The 20,941-nt window shown below is 50.7% G+C and overlaps 1 protein-coding gene and 1 pseudogene across 3 annotated transcripts; one reads left to right on the top strand and one right to left on the bottom strand.

The window, feature by feature from the left end:
• Window positions 1-226: 226 nt before the first annotated feature.
• Window positions 227-20,322, bottom strand: Nkain4 (sodium/potassium transporting ATPase interacting 4). Of its 3 annotated transcripts, none has more exons than XM_060382717.1 (7): window positions 20,117-20,322; window positions 9,450-9,587; window positions 9,098-9,178; window positions 8,041-8,238; window positions 2,410-2,470; window positions 1,253-1,337; window positions 227-313 (listed from the first exon to the last, which is right to left on the bottom strand). In XM_060382717.1, the coding sequence occupies exons 1-7, from the start codon at window positions 20,168-20,170 to the stop codon at window positions 304-306; spliced, it is 627 nt and encodes a 208-aa protein (XP_060238700.1). In that variant the 5' UTR covers window positions 20,171-20,322; the 3' UTR covers window positions 227-303. The 3 variants fall into 3 exon arrangements, with proteins under 3 accessions (XP_060238700.1, XP_060238702.1, XP_021502992.1); XM_060382719.1 differs by having other exon boundaries at window positions 227-285; window positions 9,450-9,566; window positions 20,117-20,320; XM_021647317.2 differs by having other exon boundaries at window positions 227-285; window positions 20,117-20,315.
• On the top strand, window positions 17,554-18,053 carry LOC110554620 (small ribosomal subunit protein uS15-like; annotated as a pseudogene).
• Window positions 20,323-20,941: the final 619 nt, after the last annotated feature.

Here is a 20,941-nt window from a genome sequence, read left to right as displayed (position 1 = left end):
CTGCCCAAGAGGACCAGGGATGAAATTTTTTTGTTTCTATATTCTCTTATGTATTTTCTTATTTATTTGTTTGTTTGTTTGTTTAGAAAAAAGAAATCACAAATTGCAGTTGTAGCCACTCTGGCCTGTATTATCCCCTGCCCCCCCCTGGTATCCAAGGTGAACTTGAACATATGCTAGGCAGGGAAGCAGGGCTGTGACTCCAGGCCTGGAGTCTCCTCGTTGCTTTCATGGTTGAAGCTGGGTTGCAGGAGCAGGGTCAGCCATTCCCTTACTTATGCAGGCCTGTGGAGAAGGCAGAGATCAGAGCAGCCTAAGAGAGAGAGAGGATAGTGTCCTTTCCCTTGGAGACCTTCAAATCAACAAAACAAAACAAAAAACCGAAAACCACAAAACCAAGGAAGGGACAATTACTCAAGGCATATGCCAGGCACTAGGCTTCGTCATGCCCAGGGCAGGTACTAATCTTATACTCTGATGACCCTGGCCCATCCCTATGGAACTGGAAGTGGAGTGAAGGTTTCACCCTGGTCAAACTCCTCACTGAAGAGAAATCTCACAAGGCCTGCTGCCCCTATTCATGGAGATCTATTGAGCCCATGCTTGGCTTAGGGGTTTATCAGTCAGGACTGAAGACTTTGCAGCTGGCAGCCTGCAAAAGGCTCCTCCCCTTCCTCAGTCTGTATTTTCTCCATCATTCATCCTGGGAGCTGAAGTCCTGCTACGTTACTTCTGATACCCATTATCCATAATAGCCTAGGATTCTCTGAAGTCAGGGGTTAGGGATCTCCGAGATCAGGTCAGCTGAAGGCAGCTTCACTGAGAGAACCCCTATACGCCCTATCTGACCTCAATCCCAGGACCACCAGGAAGCCCAGGCACAGCCATGGGATGTACAAGGCTGCAGCACTGCTCTAGAGAAGGAAAAGTGATCGGCCAAATATAGGCAGCAGCCACCCATACCCCCTACACTTCCTGAAACATTGAAGTCCCTGGGGAGTGGCCTGTCGGTATCCCTCCTATTCCTGAGACTCTGGGACCTAGTTATCATAGAATGTACTCCCGCTGAGCTCTGAATTCAACAAGTGGGGCTGAGTTCTACAACCACTGTATCCAACACCTAACCAGAACATGATCTTAGGGGGGTGATGGATGGATAGATGAATTGACAAACAAATGCCTGATAAAGTCTCCAAGGAGAAGAGCCTTGTGTTGGGAGCACTCTAATGCAGGCTGAGCGGGCCATACTTACAAATACGCCTGCTTGGACAAGAGGCTGGACGGCTTTTCATTGACATGGTACAGGGGGAATGGGTCAAATCCACCAATGAAATCAACTGAAAGAAATCAAGCCCAAATAAAATAAAACCCAAATGATGGAAAAGATGGCAGAATGGAAAACATTCCCAGTGGCAGATTCCCAACAAGAGGGGCACTGCCAGGTCTTGTGAAGGAGTACAGACACAACCCCCAAATCAGTCCCCTGTTGTATCTCAAACCTTGCTGGGATCTATCTGGGGCACTGTGTACAGTTTTCTGGCTTTGTGGTCTGAGTGAACCTTCCTAGAAGGGTGTCAGGTGGGGAGGCCAACAAGGGTTTCACCCCACCCTGCCAGATTCTCCCCATCATCCCTGTGGACTTCGCTAACATCAAGCACCTGCCCCATGAAACCACCCCCATACTAGTGGATGCCAGGCTTGTTGGGCAAAATTAATGTACATCTGAAGCTCAGGGCTGGCTGCAGTTCTGAATTCAAACAGCAGGTGGAGCTCCTGCTTCATCCCCAGCAGCCCAGCGGTAGCCTGGGTGATCAGGCAGCACCAGGGGCTTGAGCCTGGGCTCAGAGACCATCCCTCACTAGCCTCTAAAATCAAGCCCAAATCTCTTCAACATGGGAACAGCTGACCCCATAGCCCAACTCTCTGGGGCATATGGCTTTGAATTTCAATTCTGACTCTGGGGAAGCATCTGTCCACAGGAGCCCTGACTGTCTTCCCACCCTGCCAATCCTTTTTCTGCAGGGACTTTCCATGGGGCTATGTCAGGGATGGGGTCCCCAAAGGGATGGCTTGAAGAATTACTGTGTTATGCTGCAAATCAAAGTTAAGTTGAACGGGGTCTTCACACAGATGGACAATTTGTCCAAATAGGTCCTGCCTAGTACTAAGTGTCAATCAATATGGGTGCCATGATACTGAAGACTCAGACTTTCCTGGGGCCAGTGTGGGGTCCTTGGACCTGAGGGCTGCTCTTCTCCTCTCCATAAACAGCCCCTCTCACCCCAATTCTCAGATCTTTGTACTGTCACCACTATGGTCAGACACGGGGCATCCCTAAGGGACACCTTCAGGCCCTACCCCAGGTAATACAGCGCCCAGAGTTGTCACTTCTGCTAGATGTACACTTACAGCTGTCCTCTTCTTCTGTAAGCACACTGACCACGTAGCAGCCATAGACGAGACCCAGGAGCTGAAAGACACCAAGAGGCCAGACATTCCAAGCCATCTCACCGCAGCAGCATCATAGGGACCCTGGAAAGCCCTGCGTCTCCCAAGCCTCAGTTTCCTCCCCTTTAAAACCAAACTGTGACACTGACCTGCGTTGCTTCCCCAAGCTTCCACTTCCCGGATGTCTCAGTTCTCCCTTGACCCACTACTCAGTGAGCAGCACGTGAGCGAGGAAGGTGAGCAAGCCAGTCGAAGGGTGGTATCTGTTTCCCTTTTCAGGGCTTGGAGAACTGGACATGGAGAAAGATCTGGACTTTCCCATGGAGCGTAAACACCTGAGGCATAGTTTGGAGGGGGCAGGACTGTGCCCTGTGTCCTCTGAGCCGAGATGTTTAGGCCTGCATTCTCTATGTCATCACACAGTGTCCTGTGAGCCCCTTCCACTCAGTTCCAGCAGAGGTCCAGGGTACAAGCCCTCCCCCCACATTTAGACTCTGTGTCTGGCATGCAAGGCTGGCTATGTGGACAGGATGGTTATTTGACTAGGTTGGCTAGTGAGGAACCCAGCAGATCCGAGAGAAGGAAAAATCAGCCCCTATAACTAACCACTTTCCTGCAAAGCTGCCTCCCTGCCCTGGTGCTGGCAAGTCATTCTTTGTCTATTATTTCAGGTCCCAAGATGCTGCCATGAATCTCAGGAGAGTTTACTGCCCCTGTGGGCCCCAACATAATACCTATATCATGTCTACCCACCTCCCTGCCTGGCAACAGCTTTGCCTGAGGGGAGCTGTCTCTGTCTTTTTAGGGCCCTGGATGATTTGGTGCACCCAAATATTGGTACAGCTAATCAGGAACTCTAGTGAGTTCTTAGAGAGCCAGAGAGAAGGCATTTCAGGACACTACAGCTAGGAGTGGCCTCACAAGTAAAAGCACTGGAAGCTGCTATAGAGGTGACAGTAAGGTGTACAGTGGTTGTGAGTGTGACTGGAAGGAAGCAGGACCTTCTGGATATGCAGCAGGTCCCTTTACAGAAGTAACAGGCAGCTTCGAGGGATTCACTTACCCACACTGACCTGCCCAGCAGCCCTCCAAGAAGCCACCATACCCTCCTGGCAAAGGAGACTGCAGTTCATCAGACAGAAGCTGGAAATGCGTGAGCTGAGTGCCTGTGAGATATTACCTAGCTCAGGAGCAGGCTGTGGTCCCCCTGGGCCTCCAGAATTCTAGGAATGAGTCCAGAACTGAGCCTGGAAGTCCTTCTCACTGTGAAAAGAGCGGCCTGAGATGTCTCTGACAGTCTTTTGTGATTCCCTGGGACAGCCTGAAGTGGAGGATCATACCCCAGAATTGGCCCCCAAGGAAAGTTGGTCAAAATGCTGAAACATGGACAGGTTCTCGTAGGGATGAGACTCTGTCCAAACTGGCATCTACTCTGCCTCAAGTCATCCCTAGTGGTTCATGACCTCCTACCTGCACACTCTTGCCTTCTTTTCCCACCACTTCTCCTGTCCACCCTGTTCACCCAGATCTTCCCTGAATGGACATCCATCCACTCTGCCTCTTCAGGAAGCTTTCTCTCCCCTTGGCCTTTTTGTACTAGTGGTCTGACAAAAACTAAGCCTGACACTTTCTTATACTCTCCAAAGTGAACAACAGAGAGGGCCCTTTTCTACAGGAAAAACAAGAACAAGCAGCCCAGATGTGTGAGCTGGTATTCCATTTGAGAAAGTATGGCTGAAGGCTGTCTCCCCACAGGCATACAGAGTTTCCTTCCTCCAGCATCCGTCCCACCAAAATAATTCTGTACAGCAAGACCTTCATTTGTCTTTCTAGTTGCCAGTTACTGTCTTTTCAGAGTCTGCAATTTTAGAACTCTTGACAGAGACTCTTGACTGATCAGTTCTTTCTCTTCTGAGGACCATACTTGGGTTCCCTCATGGTGTGAGGGCAACTGGGATCCTCCCTAGTGTCTGACTGGGTTACAGTGGGAGAGAAACATAACTGCAGCTTCTGTGGTGAAGGCTGAACTCGATCAGGATGCCCAGGCCAGGTGTAGTGCAGGCCACAAGGCCACCTGCACTATCTGCCTCACACTTTCTTGCATCTTGAATGTCTTCAGATGTAGAATTCAATCCATACCATCAGTTGCTGATTGTCCTGTGAACTTGACCTCTACCAAGCATTGTGTGCCTGGGAAAGTTGGGGGCCTCAAGATGTGACTAGGCTTCTCCATGGACCAACCTGTTTGTGCCTAAGGTGTGGCACCCACAATCCTACGGGCTGTGCTGCTGTTGCTGCCGTTCTACAGTTTCCTAAACCCCTCCTTCCTACCCCATTGAGTCCATCTATCAAAATGGCCTTCATTTTAAGAAGTGATTAACTGAGGTACAGAGAGGCCAAAAGGTTCACTAAGGCACACAAGTAGAAAAGTGACACTACTTGGGCCCAGGAGCTGTCTCCCTAACCACTGTTCTTTACCAATTTGAGCAGTGCTAGAGAGGTCTAAAGAGTCAATTCCATGTTTACCAGATAGGGCTGTTCTTTAGTTTCATGAAACGGGTATGGTGGTGCACTCCTTTAATCCCCACATTTTGGAGGTAGAAGAGGCAGGCAGAGCTTTATGGGTTTGAGGCACGCCTGATTTTACACAGAGTTCCAGGATAGCCAGGACTATACAGTGATATTTTTATCTCGAAATTGTTGCAATTATTTATTTTATGTGTGTATATATATTTTATGGTGTGTGTACATGTTCAGGACTGTGCACTTATGTGTGCATGTGGAGGCCAGCAGAGAACTTCAAGTGACTTGCTCTAGTACTCTGTACCTATTGCCTTCAGACAGGGTGATGGGATCTGGATTCAAGGCCTGATGCTTGTGAAACAAGTGCTCTTACTCACTGAGCCAGCTCGCCAGATGCCTGACACGTTTTACATGGGTTCTGGGGCACTGAACTCATGTCCTGTGCTTGCAAAACAGGTGTTTTACTAACTGCTGTATCACAGCCCCATTTTGTTTTATTTTTCAGAAAGGGTTTTGCTATATATCCAGGCTGGCCTTGAATTAGAAATCCTCCTTCCCCCCGTTTCTCATATGCCGGGATGGCAGGCTTGTGTCACTATGCCAGCTTTCTCCTGTTTATACAGATATAAAGCCAGAATTTGGCCTCTTTGAGGGCCCAAATATGTGGGGCCCTATCCTGAGCCACACTGAGGTAGCAGGCTCCCTAGCATAGGGATCCAGACTCAATGGCTGCAAGGCATTAATAGCAGCTTCTGCAGCCCCTTCTTTTCCTAGACAGGATAAGGTACCCCGGTGTGGCTGGATGAGGCCCTGACTGGCCTTCAAAAAGACTCCTGGTGACATCTTTCTCTGTGGACAGCCAGGTAGACTCCACGAGTCAGCATCTGCTTGGTCTTTCCAAGACTCCAGTCCCTGCACCAACCCAAATGCAGACACATAGGTAAAGCACCCAAGTCTAGACCGACCCTGAGGGCACCAGGACAAGATGTTCTACCGCACTGGGCTCTGTCCTGGAATGATAGGGCTTGGGACACAGTAAGAGGTCCAATGACTGGCAGTGAGAGAGCCCAGACTTAACACTGGATCCAGAGGATTAGTGTTCTGCAAAGGGACATAGTCCACCTGGACCACCTGAGCAGGGTGTGAAAGGCCTTGAGAGCAAAGAGAGGGCTGGAGACAATAATGGGAGTTTGTATGTCCCTGAGGCCCACTCTGGATATGAAGGGTTCTTCAGAAAGGCTCCTGTGCCGTTGGCTTGTCTTCAGCAGGTGGTGCTGTTGACAGGTAGCCTGAGGACCTCATAGTCTCTTTGCCATCTGCTGTTCCTGAGTTAGGGGTTTGTCTTAATATTTCTGTTATATAGATAGCTAAAGAAGAGTCCAGCCTGGACTCAGTCCTTGTATTAGCTGTGAGGTCTCAGAGCAAACACTCGGGCCACATATCCCTCATCCCCAAAGATGCCACAACTTCCTGTGCTTGGAAGACCATGCCAAGTCCAAACCTTGGGCCTTGCAAGGAGGCTGAAGCCTGAGCTACTGTGCTGCCATGGCAGTAAGACAGATCTGCAGAGAAGCCTACCTCAGCCCCAGCCCCTTAGGTGCCTCCTTGGGCCTCTCCTCCTACTGCCTTTTCTGCACTCTCCATAGCTCCCTGGCCAGCTAAATGGGCTAAGGTCCTGAAGAAAGGCCTTTGGGGTCCTCAGGTCATTTGGTACCTCATGGCCCTACACCCCTGAATTCTGCCTCCCACCCTTCTCCATCACAGCTGTAATGTCTCAGTTTCTTGCAATACTGAGACTTGTATCTCCCTAGAGGCTCAATGTAGACAACCTGAGAGTCCAGGGAGGATGTGACCACCAACAGGACAGTGACACCTGACACTTGCTAGTGATTCACTGCTAGGAAACTTTTCTACATGCTCAATAGTGCAGTGAGAAAGTTACCCAGACACAGTCAGTCCCACATCCAACACAAGAGCCTCCTGGACACAGAACTGGCCTGCTCTTCTCAGAGCAGGACTCCTGGAGAGCAGTAGTATCTCACAGTGCTAGGAAATTATTATCCAGATCCTCACACTGTTCCCTGTCTCACAGCATCTGTTCTGTGGCAGACTTCTCAGAGCAGTGGGCTCACAGCCAGCCTCCTTGCCCGCTGTGTGTCAGGAAGTGTGCCCTCTGCCCTGCCTTCTCATTTTACACCTGGGAGATGAGAACTTGTGAAATATCCCCCAAGGGCCCTGAGACTCAAGGAAAGCACTGAAGTGCCACCCTAATGACCAGACCTATTGGGATTAAAAAATGTCATTAGTGGTGCCCACTTGCAGCCTTACCAGCTGGTGTGGGCCTTCTAGCTCCTTTTCACTGCCCTACTGGGGTCTTTAGATTACTTCCTTGTCTGTACTACTCATCTGCTAGGGAGATACAGGGACATCCATCTTCACCTTTGCTGTTGCTGTTCCTGGTTGCCGGTACTCCGCAGCATCACCAGAGGCTGAAGTTTGATTCTGGTTCTGAGCTTGCCTTACCAGAAGAACAATGAAGCTCTGTGGCAGTCTGAATAAGAATGACCCTCATAGGCTCATGTATTTAAATGCCTGCTCAGCACGGAGTGGCACTATTTCAAAGGATTATAAGAATTAGAAAGTGTAACCGTGTGATGGAGGAAGTGTGTCACTGAGGCTGGGCTTTGGGGTTCCAAACCCAAGCGAGGCCTAGTCTCTTTCTATGGATCAGGATATAGCTCACAGCTACTTCTCCAACACCATGCCCCACTAAGCTGCCTCACTCTCCAGCATGATGATAATGGACTAAACCTCTGAAACTGTGGGCAAATCTCCAATTCAACGCTTTCTTCATATGGGTTGCATTGGTCATGGTCTCTCTTCATAACATAGAACAGTGACTAAGATAGGCTTGAGGTTAGAAGCCCACGTGTGGTTTTACTTCTTGCAGGATATGGAGGCAATCCCGCTTAACAAGGAGGAAAGCTGGTGCCTTTATGTGAGAGAAAAGCCCCAACTCTGCCCCAGGTAGAACAAGCCCCAAGCCTAGGTACGTGTCCCCACACTCACCGCCAGCAGGATCTGTAAGCCACTGTGTAGAGCTTCCACATAGGTGTGTGCCATGGCACAGCCAGCACCCACCACCAAGTACTGGCCATGCAGTGTCCCTAGGCCAGCTGTGGCTGCCTGTTCATGAAGACAGCCTGGCCCATGCTCTTCCCACCAGGAGCGATGCCGGGAGAGCTTGAAGGTCAAGAGCTCACTGTCCTGGGGACAAAGGAACAGGAAAAGTTAGTGTCAGGAGGCAGCCAGCCTCTACCTACCGCAGCTTGGAGTAGGGAAGGATGAAGGAGCCAATCTCCACCCTTTCCTCTTAGGCTTTAGCTGCATCAAACAGGAACAAATGTTCCCAAACTGTTCCTCAACAGGAAAGCCTGATTTTGTTGGCCCTCAGCCTTCACACCCCTTCCTACAGGAAGGTCCCCTGCCTGGGGAAGACCTCAGGCCTCACTATTATTGTATCCAGGTTCCTCAAAACCCTCATTCACGTCCCTGGCTGAAGCTGCCACAGTGGGTCTTGGGTCTCATGTCAGTTATTTCCTTTTTGGGACTGGCATAACCCCAATCAGGGCTAACTCAGTCCCCTACACTACTAGAACAAATATGCACAATCCCAGAGCTTCCTCAGGCAGTGCATGGCAGTGGGCCAGGGCAGAATTCTCCATGTGGCCACAAAAGGAAGGTTTCTGCTTGTGCCCCAATCCCATCATTCTTTGAGAAGGACACACCTACACACCTCTGCCAGATGTCTACTCATTCCCAACAACTCCTCCCTGGTAGTGCCTGGTTCCAAGACCCTTTTCCAGGAGACCCACCCTCTGTGCTACACAGCCTGAGGCCCTGGCCCACTGACACCCACGATGCCTTACCAACAACGTGACCGCCCACAAACCAGTCTTCCCAAACTACTACAGCACTGATCACCGCCAAAGTAGTCTTGGTGCTGCCGTCAGCACTGTGTTTCAAGTTCCCACCACCAATAAGAAACATGCAACGAATTGAATCGAGTGTCACATGGTGATCTGGCCAAGACCCAGTGGATGAACCCCTTCCTATTTTTACTCACCTTTGAGAGGCCCCCCACTTCCAGGTAGAAGCAGATAATGAAGACGTTCCAGGTAACCCAGACAGCTGCCCATACAGCATACTAGGGAGGCCAGAAAGGACAGGGCAGAAGTTGAACCCAGCAGCTTCAGAGAGGGGATATCAGATTCGCTCCAACCCCCTGGAAGAAAGCCCTTGAACTTGCGGCAAAGTTGGGACTCCCTAAGTCTGACCTTCCCAATGCTGAGCTTGGAAAGGCCTCCCTAAACCCACCCTGGCCAGGTGGTAACCTAAGACATTCTGCCCAAGCTGCTACCAAGGGTGGTGGGGGCTCCCACTCCTTGCATAGAGGCAGCCAGGCACAGTGAACTTACCACCACGATGTAGCGTGGGCGATACTGAATGGTGCCAAAGAGTCCCAAGATGACCACGACGATGTGGACGAAGTTGGCGAGGATGGGTGCCCACTGGTAGCCCAGGAAGTCAAACACCTGCCGTTCCAGAGCAGTGACCTAAGAACAGGTGGCCCATGAAGAGCAATGGACCCTAATGGGCCACCTCCAGATTTGCCTCCCTCCTAAGGACCCTCACATCTATCTTAACATCTGTACTAAGTGGGCCACAACCTCCTCCTTAGCCATAACCATGAGCAGTATTGTGTGCCTGTGATGTGGCCTTTCGAGCAAAAATCATCAAGTCTGACAAGCCCAAATGTCACCCCTAGAGTGTTCCTTCCTCCCTTGAGCTGGGCTGCTCCCTTGTCCCCACTCCCTCATCTGGAGACCCAAAACACCAGAGGTTTGTTTTTGTTTTTGTTTTGTTTTGTTTTCTCTTTTGTTTTTGTTTGAGACAGGATCGCTCTACACAGTCCTGGCTATCCTGGACTGTGTTAGGCCTCAACCTTGACAATTGGGGGAGGTGCCTAATTAACATATCACACAGGTTCTCCCAGCATCCTTCAGTCCCTACCTGTTACAGGCCCTCCTGGCTGCCATACTCTGACCCCTACCCCGAACTATCTAGCCCAGGGGCTGGGCTACCCTCCCTCACCTGGAAGTCCTTATATAATCCAGCCATTTTGGTTTCCTGGTGTTTTTGTCTGCCCTTTACCCACCTGGCCTCTTGGTCTGGCTCTCCCCTCTTTCCTCCCCCTTCTCCTCACATGACTCAGGGTCATGTCCATTCTGGACTCTCCCAGATGTCCTTGCCTCTGGCAATTCTTTCCCTTTTATCCGCAATAAACCTTTTCCTCCACCATACCTAGACCAGTCATGTCCTTTCCTTTTTATTCATTTATTTATTTTTCATTCAGAACTCATGTAGACCAGACTAGCCTTGCAATCACAGAGATCCACCTGCCTCTGCTCGCCAAGTGCTATGACTAAGGTCATGAACCATCTGCCTGGCACATACCCAAGACTGTTCTAATTGGGGGTGAGGAGGGGACATAAACAAGAAGCACAGATCCTCAAGCGCTGCCCAGCTGCTTTGGTGGCAGATGAGACCTGAGCCTACACAGGGTACTGAACACAGAGCCCAGAGAATCCATTGTCTCCTGGTAAGTGATCTTTTTATGGTTGTCCTGAGGCTAGTGGTGGACAAAATGATGGCTCTTATCCTGACAAGCTAGCTACACTTCTATTCTGGGGACACTCATAAGATGCTGTAGCTCTGAAGACACTGTCCTCCATGCAGGTAGACAGAGAGATCAATGGGAAAGAATGACTGATATAAAGGAATGTGTTTTATACTTGGGGAAAATAGACTTATGACAAGAAGAATCAAGACTCCAAAGAATCCGCCCACCTAACTATCTGTACATTCATCATCTGTCATCCATCCATTTACCTATCATCCATTTATCTATCCATTCCTTCATCTGCCTACACATTCCTTCCTGCTTCCATCTATTTCTCCACCTCTCTATCCTTCTTTCGACACCACCCATCCTTCAACGGGCTTCATTCCATGTGCAGGTATAGGTGAAGGAGAGAAAGTAGGGCTAAATCCACCATTTTCTAATACCTTCTCTGGAGTCACTGTGTTGAGGGTGACAAAAGTTTGCCCAGGAAGGACTAAAACGGATGGGCTACATTCTGGAAGAGAAGCAATGTTAAAGGGGCAGCACAGGGGATCTGAGCCTGTGACATTCACTGGACCCCCGTGTACCAGCAACCAGGACAGCACTGGAAATGCTGACCAAGAGTGGCTTCTTGGCTGGTTGATGGTGGCACAAGCCTTTAATCCCAAGCACTCGGGAGGCAGAGGCAGACAGATCTCTGAGTTCAAAGCTAGCCTTGTCTACAGAGTTCCAGGACTACATAGAGAGACTCTGTCTTGAAAAACAAAACAAAAAGCAGCTTCTAGTATGAGAGCGAGAAACATCCATGCTAGCTAGTTTTATGTCAACTTGACATAAGCCAGAGTCTATTGAGAAAAAACAACTTCACCACATTGGCCTGTGGGCAAGCCTGTGGTGCATTTTCTCAATTAATGATTGATGTGGGCGGGCCTAGCTCATTGTAGGTGGTCATTCTGGGAGCTGTAAGAAAGCAGGGTGAGCAAGCCATGGGGAGCAAGCCAGTAAGCCACAATCCTCCATGGCCTCTGCCCCTGCTATGGCCTCCAGGTTCCTTTCTTGCTCTGACTACCCTCAGTGATAGAGTGTGACCTGAGAGTTGTAAAATGAAATAAACTCTTTTCTCTGCAAGTTGTTTATGGTCATGGTGTTCTATCACAGCAATAGAAACCCTAAGGCAAGTCTCACAGTGGTGAAAGCCCTCTCCAAGGCTGGATAAGCCAAGATCAAGAGAAAGGCAATGCTGACTGGACTGGCCTGGCCTGGGGGTAAAAACTACCTCCATCCTCACATGACCTCATGCCATGTGTCAAGTCTGAGTTGAGTAATTTGGTCACTAGGTTGGTCGGCCAGAGACACTGACTTCAATGAACGTACCGGTTCCTCCCTGCTGCTTGGGGTCTGTATGATGGGACCGGATCCCAAAGTCTGCTGACAACACCCAGGAAACATCTGCAACTGGGCATGCTTTGGCATTGCCCTGGCTGCTGTGAATGGACCGGAGTGGTGAGTAGTCCAAAGAAGTCTCAAAAGAAGACTGTTAACAAGCATGCTCTACAGGAGTCTAGGGTTCTCTGGGTGATGGCTGACTTGGGCTGCTAAGTGGAGAGGTAATGGCAGACCTTCTATCAGCACCAAGAATGGCCCAACAGAATCAGTTTAAGATGGGCCCCACAAAAGCCACCAAGTGCTCACACTCGCTTCCCCCTGACCAATCACAGAGTTCCCAAAGCCATCCGCTCCTCCTATGTAGAGAGCTCATACCCTCATACTTCTATCAGAGTGCTCACACCAGTTATCCCCACTCCTGTCAGAGTGTTTATACCCACTGCCCCTACTCCTGTCACAGAACACTTATGCTAAAAAAAAAATCTCTCTTATGTTGCAGATCCCACTGTTCCCCCTTCCTGTCACAGAATACTCACACTCAGTGCCCCTCTTCTGTCCAAGTGTTAACACATACTGTCTTCTCTCATGTCACAAAGCTCTCGGACCTGCTGGCTCCTAGTGGGTCTGTACCATGTCTCATGATTGCAGCTGTTGGTGAGGAAGCTTCTGCTCAGCCAAGTTCCCACCTCCAAAGAACCTTCCTAAAGCTAGCCCCCTAGAAAGGTGTCTCTCTATACATGAGTAAACTCCTCAGTGATGCACATGGACATGGACGCTGGAGCAGTTCCTTATGGGCAAATTTCACATCGGTCAGTTCTCAAGGATCAGCTCTCAGCTCTGTCCTTTCACAGTGTGGCCAGAGGGATGCTTAACCAAATCTTTGGCTCCTGGTTAGGCCTGACAGGCTGTTTGCACTAAGGAAGAGGATTGGCCAGCACCAGCTCTCCATGGGCAGACACAACTGATCTAGCTGATGGCTCCCACCTCTTCATTCACATGGAAGCCATGCATGGAGGGATCACTGGAGAGCTCTGCAAAAGCTTTGCTTATTTTTACAAGGAATCATTTGTCTGCCTTCTAGCTACATCATCTCTAAGGAATTGGGAGTCAGTGTCTCAATCAGGACACTCTTCTCATTGGAATATGCCAAGAATCCTTCCAGGGTTGTTTAAGAGTCTGCTCTGCCTGCAGGCAGCAAGCATGTGTTGGGCCAGTGTTGGGGTGATATAAAGATGGCTGGTTCCAGGTTCTCTGACGGCTTTGTCTGAGATGAGGATGGCCCACCTGGATAGTCCTTTCCTGACCATGAATATAAGCTGGGGATTTTCCACACCCACAGTGGTGCCAGATGCTACTTGAACTATGCAGTGTGTACTGCAGGTGCCCACATAGGCATGTCAGATGCTGTAGCCAGTTAGCAGCCAAAGACAAGAAGGACAGCTCAGGAGCATCCACCTTCTCATCAGAGCCCTGTGGGAAGGCTTAAGACAGTCTTAATGTTGAAACAGTGCAGGGACTATACAGAGAAATGAACGATGGGGTGTGAAAGAAACCCAATTGTGTGACTTTCAAATGATTAGGAAAATCACACAAGTAGAGACATCCAGTGAACTAGGTGTTAGGGATGAATCTGAAAGTCCCCTACAGGCTCATGTTATAATGTTTGCTCCCCAGTCAGTGACAGTTTTAGCAGTCAGTGTTCTTAAGGCTCTCCTCCTGAAGGTTCTCAGGAAGTCAGGCCTAACTGGTACAAATGAGTCAGCAGCGGCAGGTCTTTGAAGGCTGTGCTCATCCCTGGTTCCCACCTGTGTTTTGTTTCCACATGAACAGCCGCCGTGACACGCTCTCACCACCAAGGGGAGCCACTCGTGTGCCATAACTTACCAGCTATGAACGGAACTCTGAAGCCGTGAACTAAAATAAAGCTCTTCTTCCCTGAGGTTGTTCATGTCAAGTGTTTGGTCACAGCAATTAGGAAAGTAACTCATATCAAGGTAGGGCTGGCCTGGCCTGCCCCTCCACCGTCTAGCCTCCTAATCAAACTGTCTGCATCCTTCCTGAAACCCTCACTAATATAAGGGAGTGGAGTGGCAGGCAGAAGAAGCAAGTGGGGCTTCTGTCCCCTCCAAAGAATAAGTGAGCAACACCCCAAACACCTCTTTCAAACATAAACTAATTCCACTTGAGCGGAAGGTGAAAAGACCTAAAGAGGTCATGCTGCCCAGGATACTTGTATCTTCCCAGATACCTTGGGCCACCAGAGCCAGTGTATACCCCATGGCCACCAGAGAAACAACAGAGAAGGCACAACCAGCCCAGAAGCCTCTTTCTAGGAGAATCAGCTACAGGTGGGTCCTGACTAAGCAGTAAGGCCCAGAGTAGAAAGTATTGTAGCACACAACCCAATAAGAAGAGTCTCAGGACAGCCATACTGACTTCCCTAAAGCTGTTGGAGCTCATGGGTCAATAAATGCCAATAGTCACTGAGCACCATATTTGAATGGCAGGGGGAGGGGGTATAGCTGGGGTGGCAGCTACCCTGGTCAGGCCTTGAACACCTCATTGTGGTTGGCTGCACAACTACAGAGGCCTTGAGTGGAGACTGTGCCCTCTGTTTCCTTTCTAGAGATGGTCCAGGCTTCTTCTGCTCCCAGTTTGGATCTAGGAGACTCTCTGTGGCTGCCCAAAGGGTCCATAGCCCCTCTTCTTCCACAGAAGGTATGCTCTGTAAGGACAAGTGGATGGTCAGGCCTACAGCTACACACAACAGATGGACAGGAAGAGGCCCCATCTCCCCAGGCTGCCTGGATTTCTAACACATGGCAGAAGCAGTCCTTCCACACCCATTTCAATAGATCTCTGGATCCTGAGGTTCCAGTCCAGGCCATTTGTTCAAAGATACTCCAGTCCCAGAAGTAACTAGAGAATGCCTGGGATGCAGGCAGGTTGGGCCACACACGGACTCCACATCTAAATAAAATATAGAGTCGAGTGTAGGTGTGTGTACACCTGGATGTGTGTGTACACATACATGCAGGTATGTGTGTACACACATGTATTGTGCAGCAGTAGGCAGCAAGAAGCCAAATGACAGACCCGGTCAGTACCGAAAGCCCATGGCACTTTCTGCCCTGCTATTTCCAGACTTGCTGTCCTGTGGGGATGATTTTATAACTTTTTCTTTAAAGGGAGATTCTTTTTTATGATTTGTCAAATTCCTTCAGGACCTGCCCCTCCTCCAGCTCAGACGCACCCTGATGGCTCTGGGCCTGGAATGTGGGGTCACTGAGACTTAGTGAGCTTGATCCAGGCTAGGGGGTGGGGTGCTTGGCAATACCAGGACTGTCAGTCTCAGCCTGCTCCATGAGCAGGGAGTGAGGAGGGGTATTCAAGAAGGGAGTTACCCAGCATGCCATTCTCCTGCCCTCAGGAGGAGAATAACCACTGTAGGCCCTTCCCAGGGAGTAGCTCAAGCTTCCAGGGTAGAGTCTCAGGCCCGCTTTGCCGCCATCAAGATGGGCTCTCAATGGTCAGGCTTAGTTTAAGACCTCAGAATCCATGGTTGGAGGCATATCTGTACCTCATGCCTCTGAAACTCCTGTGCCCAGTAAACCCTGTATTACCCACCTGGATTCTCAGCACACTTAAGCCTTTACCAGCTTCTCCCTCTGTTAGCTAAGACTAGCACTTACTCTCTTGGTGTCACAAGTGGCCCTGACCCAGTATCCTGCTAGGATGGCCTTGACCCCAACTGCCTGTTTCTCCAAGTCTTCCAACCAGAATTTGCCTGGCAGACAGGGCCCCTTCTCTTTTGTTTGAGCTGAGAATTCATTAATATCCTTCTCTCTGGCCATCTAGATCACAACTCCTTTCTATCACATGCCCAACCCCTGCTGACCTTCCCTACAATGTCTTGAGGTGGAGCACAAGCCAAGCATGGCAGTCAAGCACAGCACACTGAGGCCACAATAAACTTGCAGAATGACTGATGCCTGCCAGCACAACCATGCTAGCCCTCACATATGCTGTCTGCCTACTGTCTAGTCAGTACCTTATACCACTAGGGAGCTTATATTGCTGCTGTGACCTTGGAAAATCAACAGCTCCAGCAATCCTATGGAAACCTCTGGTGTCTGACTCTCCACCACCTTGGAAATTCCTGCCTCTTCCCACTTCGTCTGTCAGAGTTCCCCAGAGTTGCTACTTCTGGATCTGTGTCCCAAGGCATGTCTAGATTTGGAGAGGATACCCTGGGACATTCCTATGGGTAAGAAATGACCTGGGAATTGCAGGCTCTCACTTTGCACACCCTTAACTTCCTAGAAGATCACAGAAAGCAGCACACATCTGTGACACAGCTCTGACAGTTTCTGAGTGTCAGTAGGGTCAAGAGATGTAAGGAATGGAATGTTTCCAACTCTTCTAAGCCGTGTGTGTGTGTGTGTGTGTGTGTGTGTGTGTGTGTGTGTGTGTACATGAGCATGCATGCGTATGCGCATGCCTGTATGTGTCCAGGGTTGGAATCAAGCCCAGGACCTTGCACATGCTAAGCACTCACTGGACCACTAAGCTGCAGCCCTAGATCACTGCTGAATTCCTAGTGAAACTGAGCACATAGCTGTTGGGAAGGCACTCAGGGCTCTTAGCACTGTCAGATCTGCCATGACAAGCCCAGGATGGGTACTTCCTCTACTACTGATCTCAATTCACCAGAAGCACTCCTACAGAACTCCTACTAACAGTGAGAGGCACCAGATGGTTGACATAAAATGGATGACAGCAGAGGCCTGTTTGAATGTTCAAGACAGAGACTGTTGATGGAGCCCTAGCCACGGACTGCTCTAACAGCGCACAGCCTTTGAGGACCAAGCTCCTCACTCAGGGGATCTTTCACCTTCACCCCTGCCTGCTGCCTCCACTCACCAGCTCAGATGCCGGTGTGCCCTCTCATCTTCTGGAATGGAAACATCTCTCCTTTAAGCAGGACTCAGGGTCTACACCCCTGCATGCTCAGTGGCAACTTGCAGCTCCAACCCTGTGCCCAGGCATTTCCTCTCTCCCACAAGGAACTTGCCCTAGGGAGTCACACAGGGGTCTATGTGCTTGCTTGTTCCATTCAGCTGTTAGAGGTGCTGACCAAAGACACAGTCTTTCTACGCATGACATGAAAATGATCCAGAATGGATATCAAGTATCAGAGCCCAGATGTCTCCATCCCAGCAGCCCCCTTCTCCTGGAGAAGACCTACACATAAAATTACAAATTTGTGGCAAACCAAAAACAAACAAACAAACCAACCAGCACAGGAGGACAGAGGCCTGACTCTTTATAAATGATTGGGTCTAACCGGTCTTTATCCCACCCAGGGAGAAAAAGGAAGGGGAGGTGAAGATGGCCCTATTAGTCCACTAAGAAACCCCAGGCACTGTCCTGTGAGGCCCCAACTGGAGGCTGCTACAGGACCTCAGTCTGAAGAGTAGCCAGGTCCTGGTTGAAAACCGTGTAAGGGCCAGACCTCCGCCATCATGGGTCGCATGCACGCTCCCGGGAAGGGCCTGTCCCTACCGCCGTAGCGTCCCCACGTGGCTGAAGTTGACGACATGAAGGAACAGATTTACAAACTGGCCAAGAAAGACCTGACTCCCTCCCAGATAGGTGTGATCCTGAGGGATTCACATGGTGTGGCACAGGTCCGTTTTGTGACTGGTAATAAAATCTTGAGAATCCTTAAGTCCAAAGGCCTTGCCCCTGACCTCCCTGAGGATCTCTACCATTTGATTAAGAAAGCCGTTGCTGTCCGAAAGCATCTTGAGAGAAACAGAAAGGATAAGGATGCTAAATTCCGCTTGATTCTGATAGAGAGCAGAATTCACCGGTTGGCTCGATACTATAAGACTAAGCGGGTCCTCCCATCCAATTGGAAATACGAGTCATCCACAGCCTTTGCTCTAGTGGCATAAATTCTCTTGTATACACCAGCAATAAAATCGCTTTGAATTAAAAAAAAAAGAAAAGAAAAGAAAACTGTGTAAGAAGTGAGAGTACTGTTACATTCTCTCATTTTCAAGCTAGCATGCCCAGAAGCTCTATGGCCACACATGAGTCTCCCATTGCATGGGGATAGGCAAGTTAAAGCTAGTGGCCCTGCAGAATCTAGTTGCAGACTCCTTCATTGGCCCCCGGATCCTCTGTCTTGTCATCACAGCCAGGCAAGAACTGGGAACAGTCTCAGCATAGTGCTGGCTCAGAGCCGGCAAAGTTCCTGCTGTTCTTCAGGGAGAGTTGTTTAGGTCCTTTGTCCAGTAACTTGGTAACAAGAAAACTCTCACGCTTGTCAAAAAAGGGAAAGCCTTGGGACCCCCATGCTACTCCCAGCTTCCTCTGCTCCCTGCTCAAATTCAGAGACCAGAGCAGTGGGTGGCATTGGGCCTGTTCTTTCCAGAGGCTGAAGAGGGTGGCCCGCCCCCAACTGCCAGCCAGTGCAGGACAAAAGACTCTTGACAACTCCCTGGGGCCTGCTGGACAAAGCAAGGATACAGGGCTCAGTGCAGCTTCACAAAGTCCTTGGGGCTTGTCTTGGCTGACACTGAGTCTTTGAGAAGCACTGTCCAGGGAAGCTTTACGACCCAAAACCTCTCTCCTCTTACCTGCATCCAAATTTCCAAAGGTCTGTCCCAAAGTTACACCAGTATCCAGGAGAAGTCAAACAAGAAGGGACAGGCCCTGACCTTATCCTCTTGTATCCCAGGACCACATCCCTGAAACCGGAGGTGGCAGGAGCACCTGCTTTTCTCAGCCACAGGTCAGAGAACGCTCTCCTACCAAACCCAGTGCAAGGAAACCAAATAATTTAATTCCCCTCCCCTAAGCGGCTGCGTTTCTTGACTCCCACATCGGGCAGGCTCCAAACCTCAGAGTCAGCGAGTTCATCCCTGTATTTTACCTGGTCATTCTGCAGGACTTTTCTCTCTCTTTCCAGGAGCCCCTTGAGGGAGTCGCTCACAGAAAGACAGAGACTCCACACTGCTCAAAGGACGGAGGCAGCCCTCTCAAGTCTGACCTGCCCAGTAGAAACCCTGCAGACCAGTGAAGACTTGGACCATGGACCTTCCTGCAACCTCACATTATGCCTGACAGCTCCTGGAGATACAAGACACTACCTGTGTACAAGACACCAAACTGCCTTAAAGCGTCTTTGAAACGACTTCTTCCTCAGTGAACTCCAGCGTCAACCAGTGGAGGAGGCAGCCAGTCTAGCTGGGCCCAGGTCCACACCCAGCCCAGAGACAACAAAGCTACATTTCCTTTTTAAGACCAGATAGCCAGGGCTCATTAGCATCTACGCAGAAGAGTTTCCCCAGCGACCTTTGTTTTAGCCCCTTCCTCCAAGGGTCCTAGCTCCCCGCATTCCAGACTCTAAGCTCAAGGAGAGCTGCAAAGTTGCTCGCCTTCCAAGTTCTCTGACCAAGGCTCTTCAACTAGGGGACTGGGGGCTCAACCCTAGACATTCTTGCCTGAGAGCCTCTTCCCTCCACAGGCCATGGAGACTGGGAGACCAGGTCGACAGTGCCTGCGCACGAGCTAGGTGCGTCAGGCGATCACACTCTCCAGCACATCCGACTCTAATGTCCACACTCAGACATGAACTTTGCTGCCGGCCGGCTCAGCCCCTCGTGCCGCCGCGGTAAGACACGCACGCTTGCTTCTCCCGGCCACAGGCGCCTCCGGAGCGTGTGGTATCATATGCAGCATCGTCCAGGCACTCTGGACCTGAGCGCAACTCCAGGGGCAGCCCCGCCCGAAGGCTTTTGTTCCTTGGGGCCGGGGGCGGGGGGTGCCCAGACGCTCCCCAGCACCTGTCCCTGCCAACCAGGATGCCACTCCCCGAGCAAACGCAGCAGGACACAGCTGGGATCCCGCACGGTGGCAGCTCCCCTCGCTCGCCTGGCAGCCGGAAAAATCGGCCACAACAACTAGGTCCAAGCCCCACAGCAACTAGGTCCAAGCCGTCATCCCAGAAGCCTCCTGAGGCTGTTGCGGGTCCGGAGAGCCACTCAGGACACCCGGACTCACCAGCTGCAGAGCACAGAGCGCAAGAAGCGTGCAGCGGCCGGAGCAAGAGCCCATGGTATTCACGCTGCGAGAGCCTTTGCAGCCAGAGTGGGCCACAGTCCGCCGCGGGCGAAAGCTTCTGTCCACCCCCTAATCCACCACCACCCCGCCCGCTGGGCCCTGAAGACACCGCCTCCTTCCAGCTTGCAGATCCCGCCCTAGCTTGCCTCGGGGAAGCCTAGCAGACCCCAGCCCTGGCCGCCCCCTCCTGTTTTAGATCCCGCCCATGCCCACCGGCTCGTCAGACCCCGCCCTCCCCCTATCTTTCCCGCTCTGCATAACAGCTGCGTCTGTCTCCACACTTAAACATCCCTAGTCCTTGAAGCCTTGGGGGCTTCAAGCGGCCGGGAGAGGGGGCGTGGGACCCCTTCTTAAAGGGGCGATGGCAAGGCTTTCTGGCAGCATAGAGCAGCGAAGGGCGGCGTGGTGGACAGACTCTGTCCCAGCTGGCTCGAAAAAGAATTAGCGGCCGCATCTACCCCAGATAGTTTTTGGACTGGCTCCTGTCCTTGCTCCGAGTCCTCTGGTGGGACATACACCTCTGCGCTGTTGACATCAAACTTCTTTCTTGTGGGGGTTCCGAGGCACCCCATGCACTTACTGAGAGTGAAGATTCAGGAGCAGGAGGAGTGATGGCTCACCAGCACTTCACCTGTCTGGAAGGTCTGCTCAAGATCAGCACCAGGCATTCTCATGGGGGTGTCCTGTCTACAACAGTGCACAGAAAACCCTGATTCACAAAGGACTGAAAATGGAATTGTAGAGCCTCACATCCAGGCAGGAATA

Source organism: Meriones unguiculatus, chromosome 4, assembly GCF_030254825.1.
Source record: "Meriones unguiculatus strain TT.TT164.6M chromosome 4, Bangor_MerUng_6.1, whole genome shotgun sequence".
Classification (NCBI taxonomy): domain Eukaryota; kingdom Metazoa; phylum Chordata; class Mammalia; order Rodentia; family Muridae; genus Meriones; species Meriones unguiculatus.
Note: the sequence above shows the minus strand (reverse complement) of the source record. Positions and strands in the feature narration are given on the sequence as shown.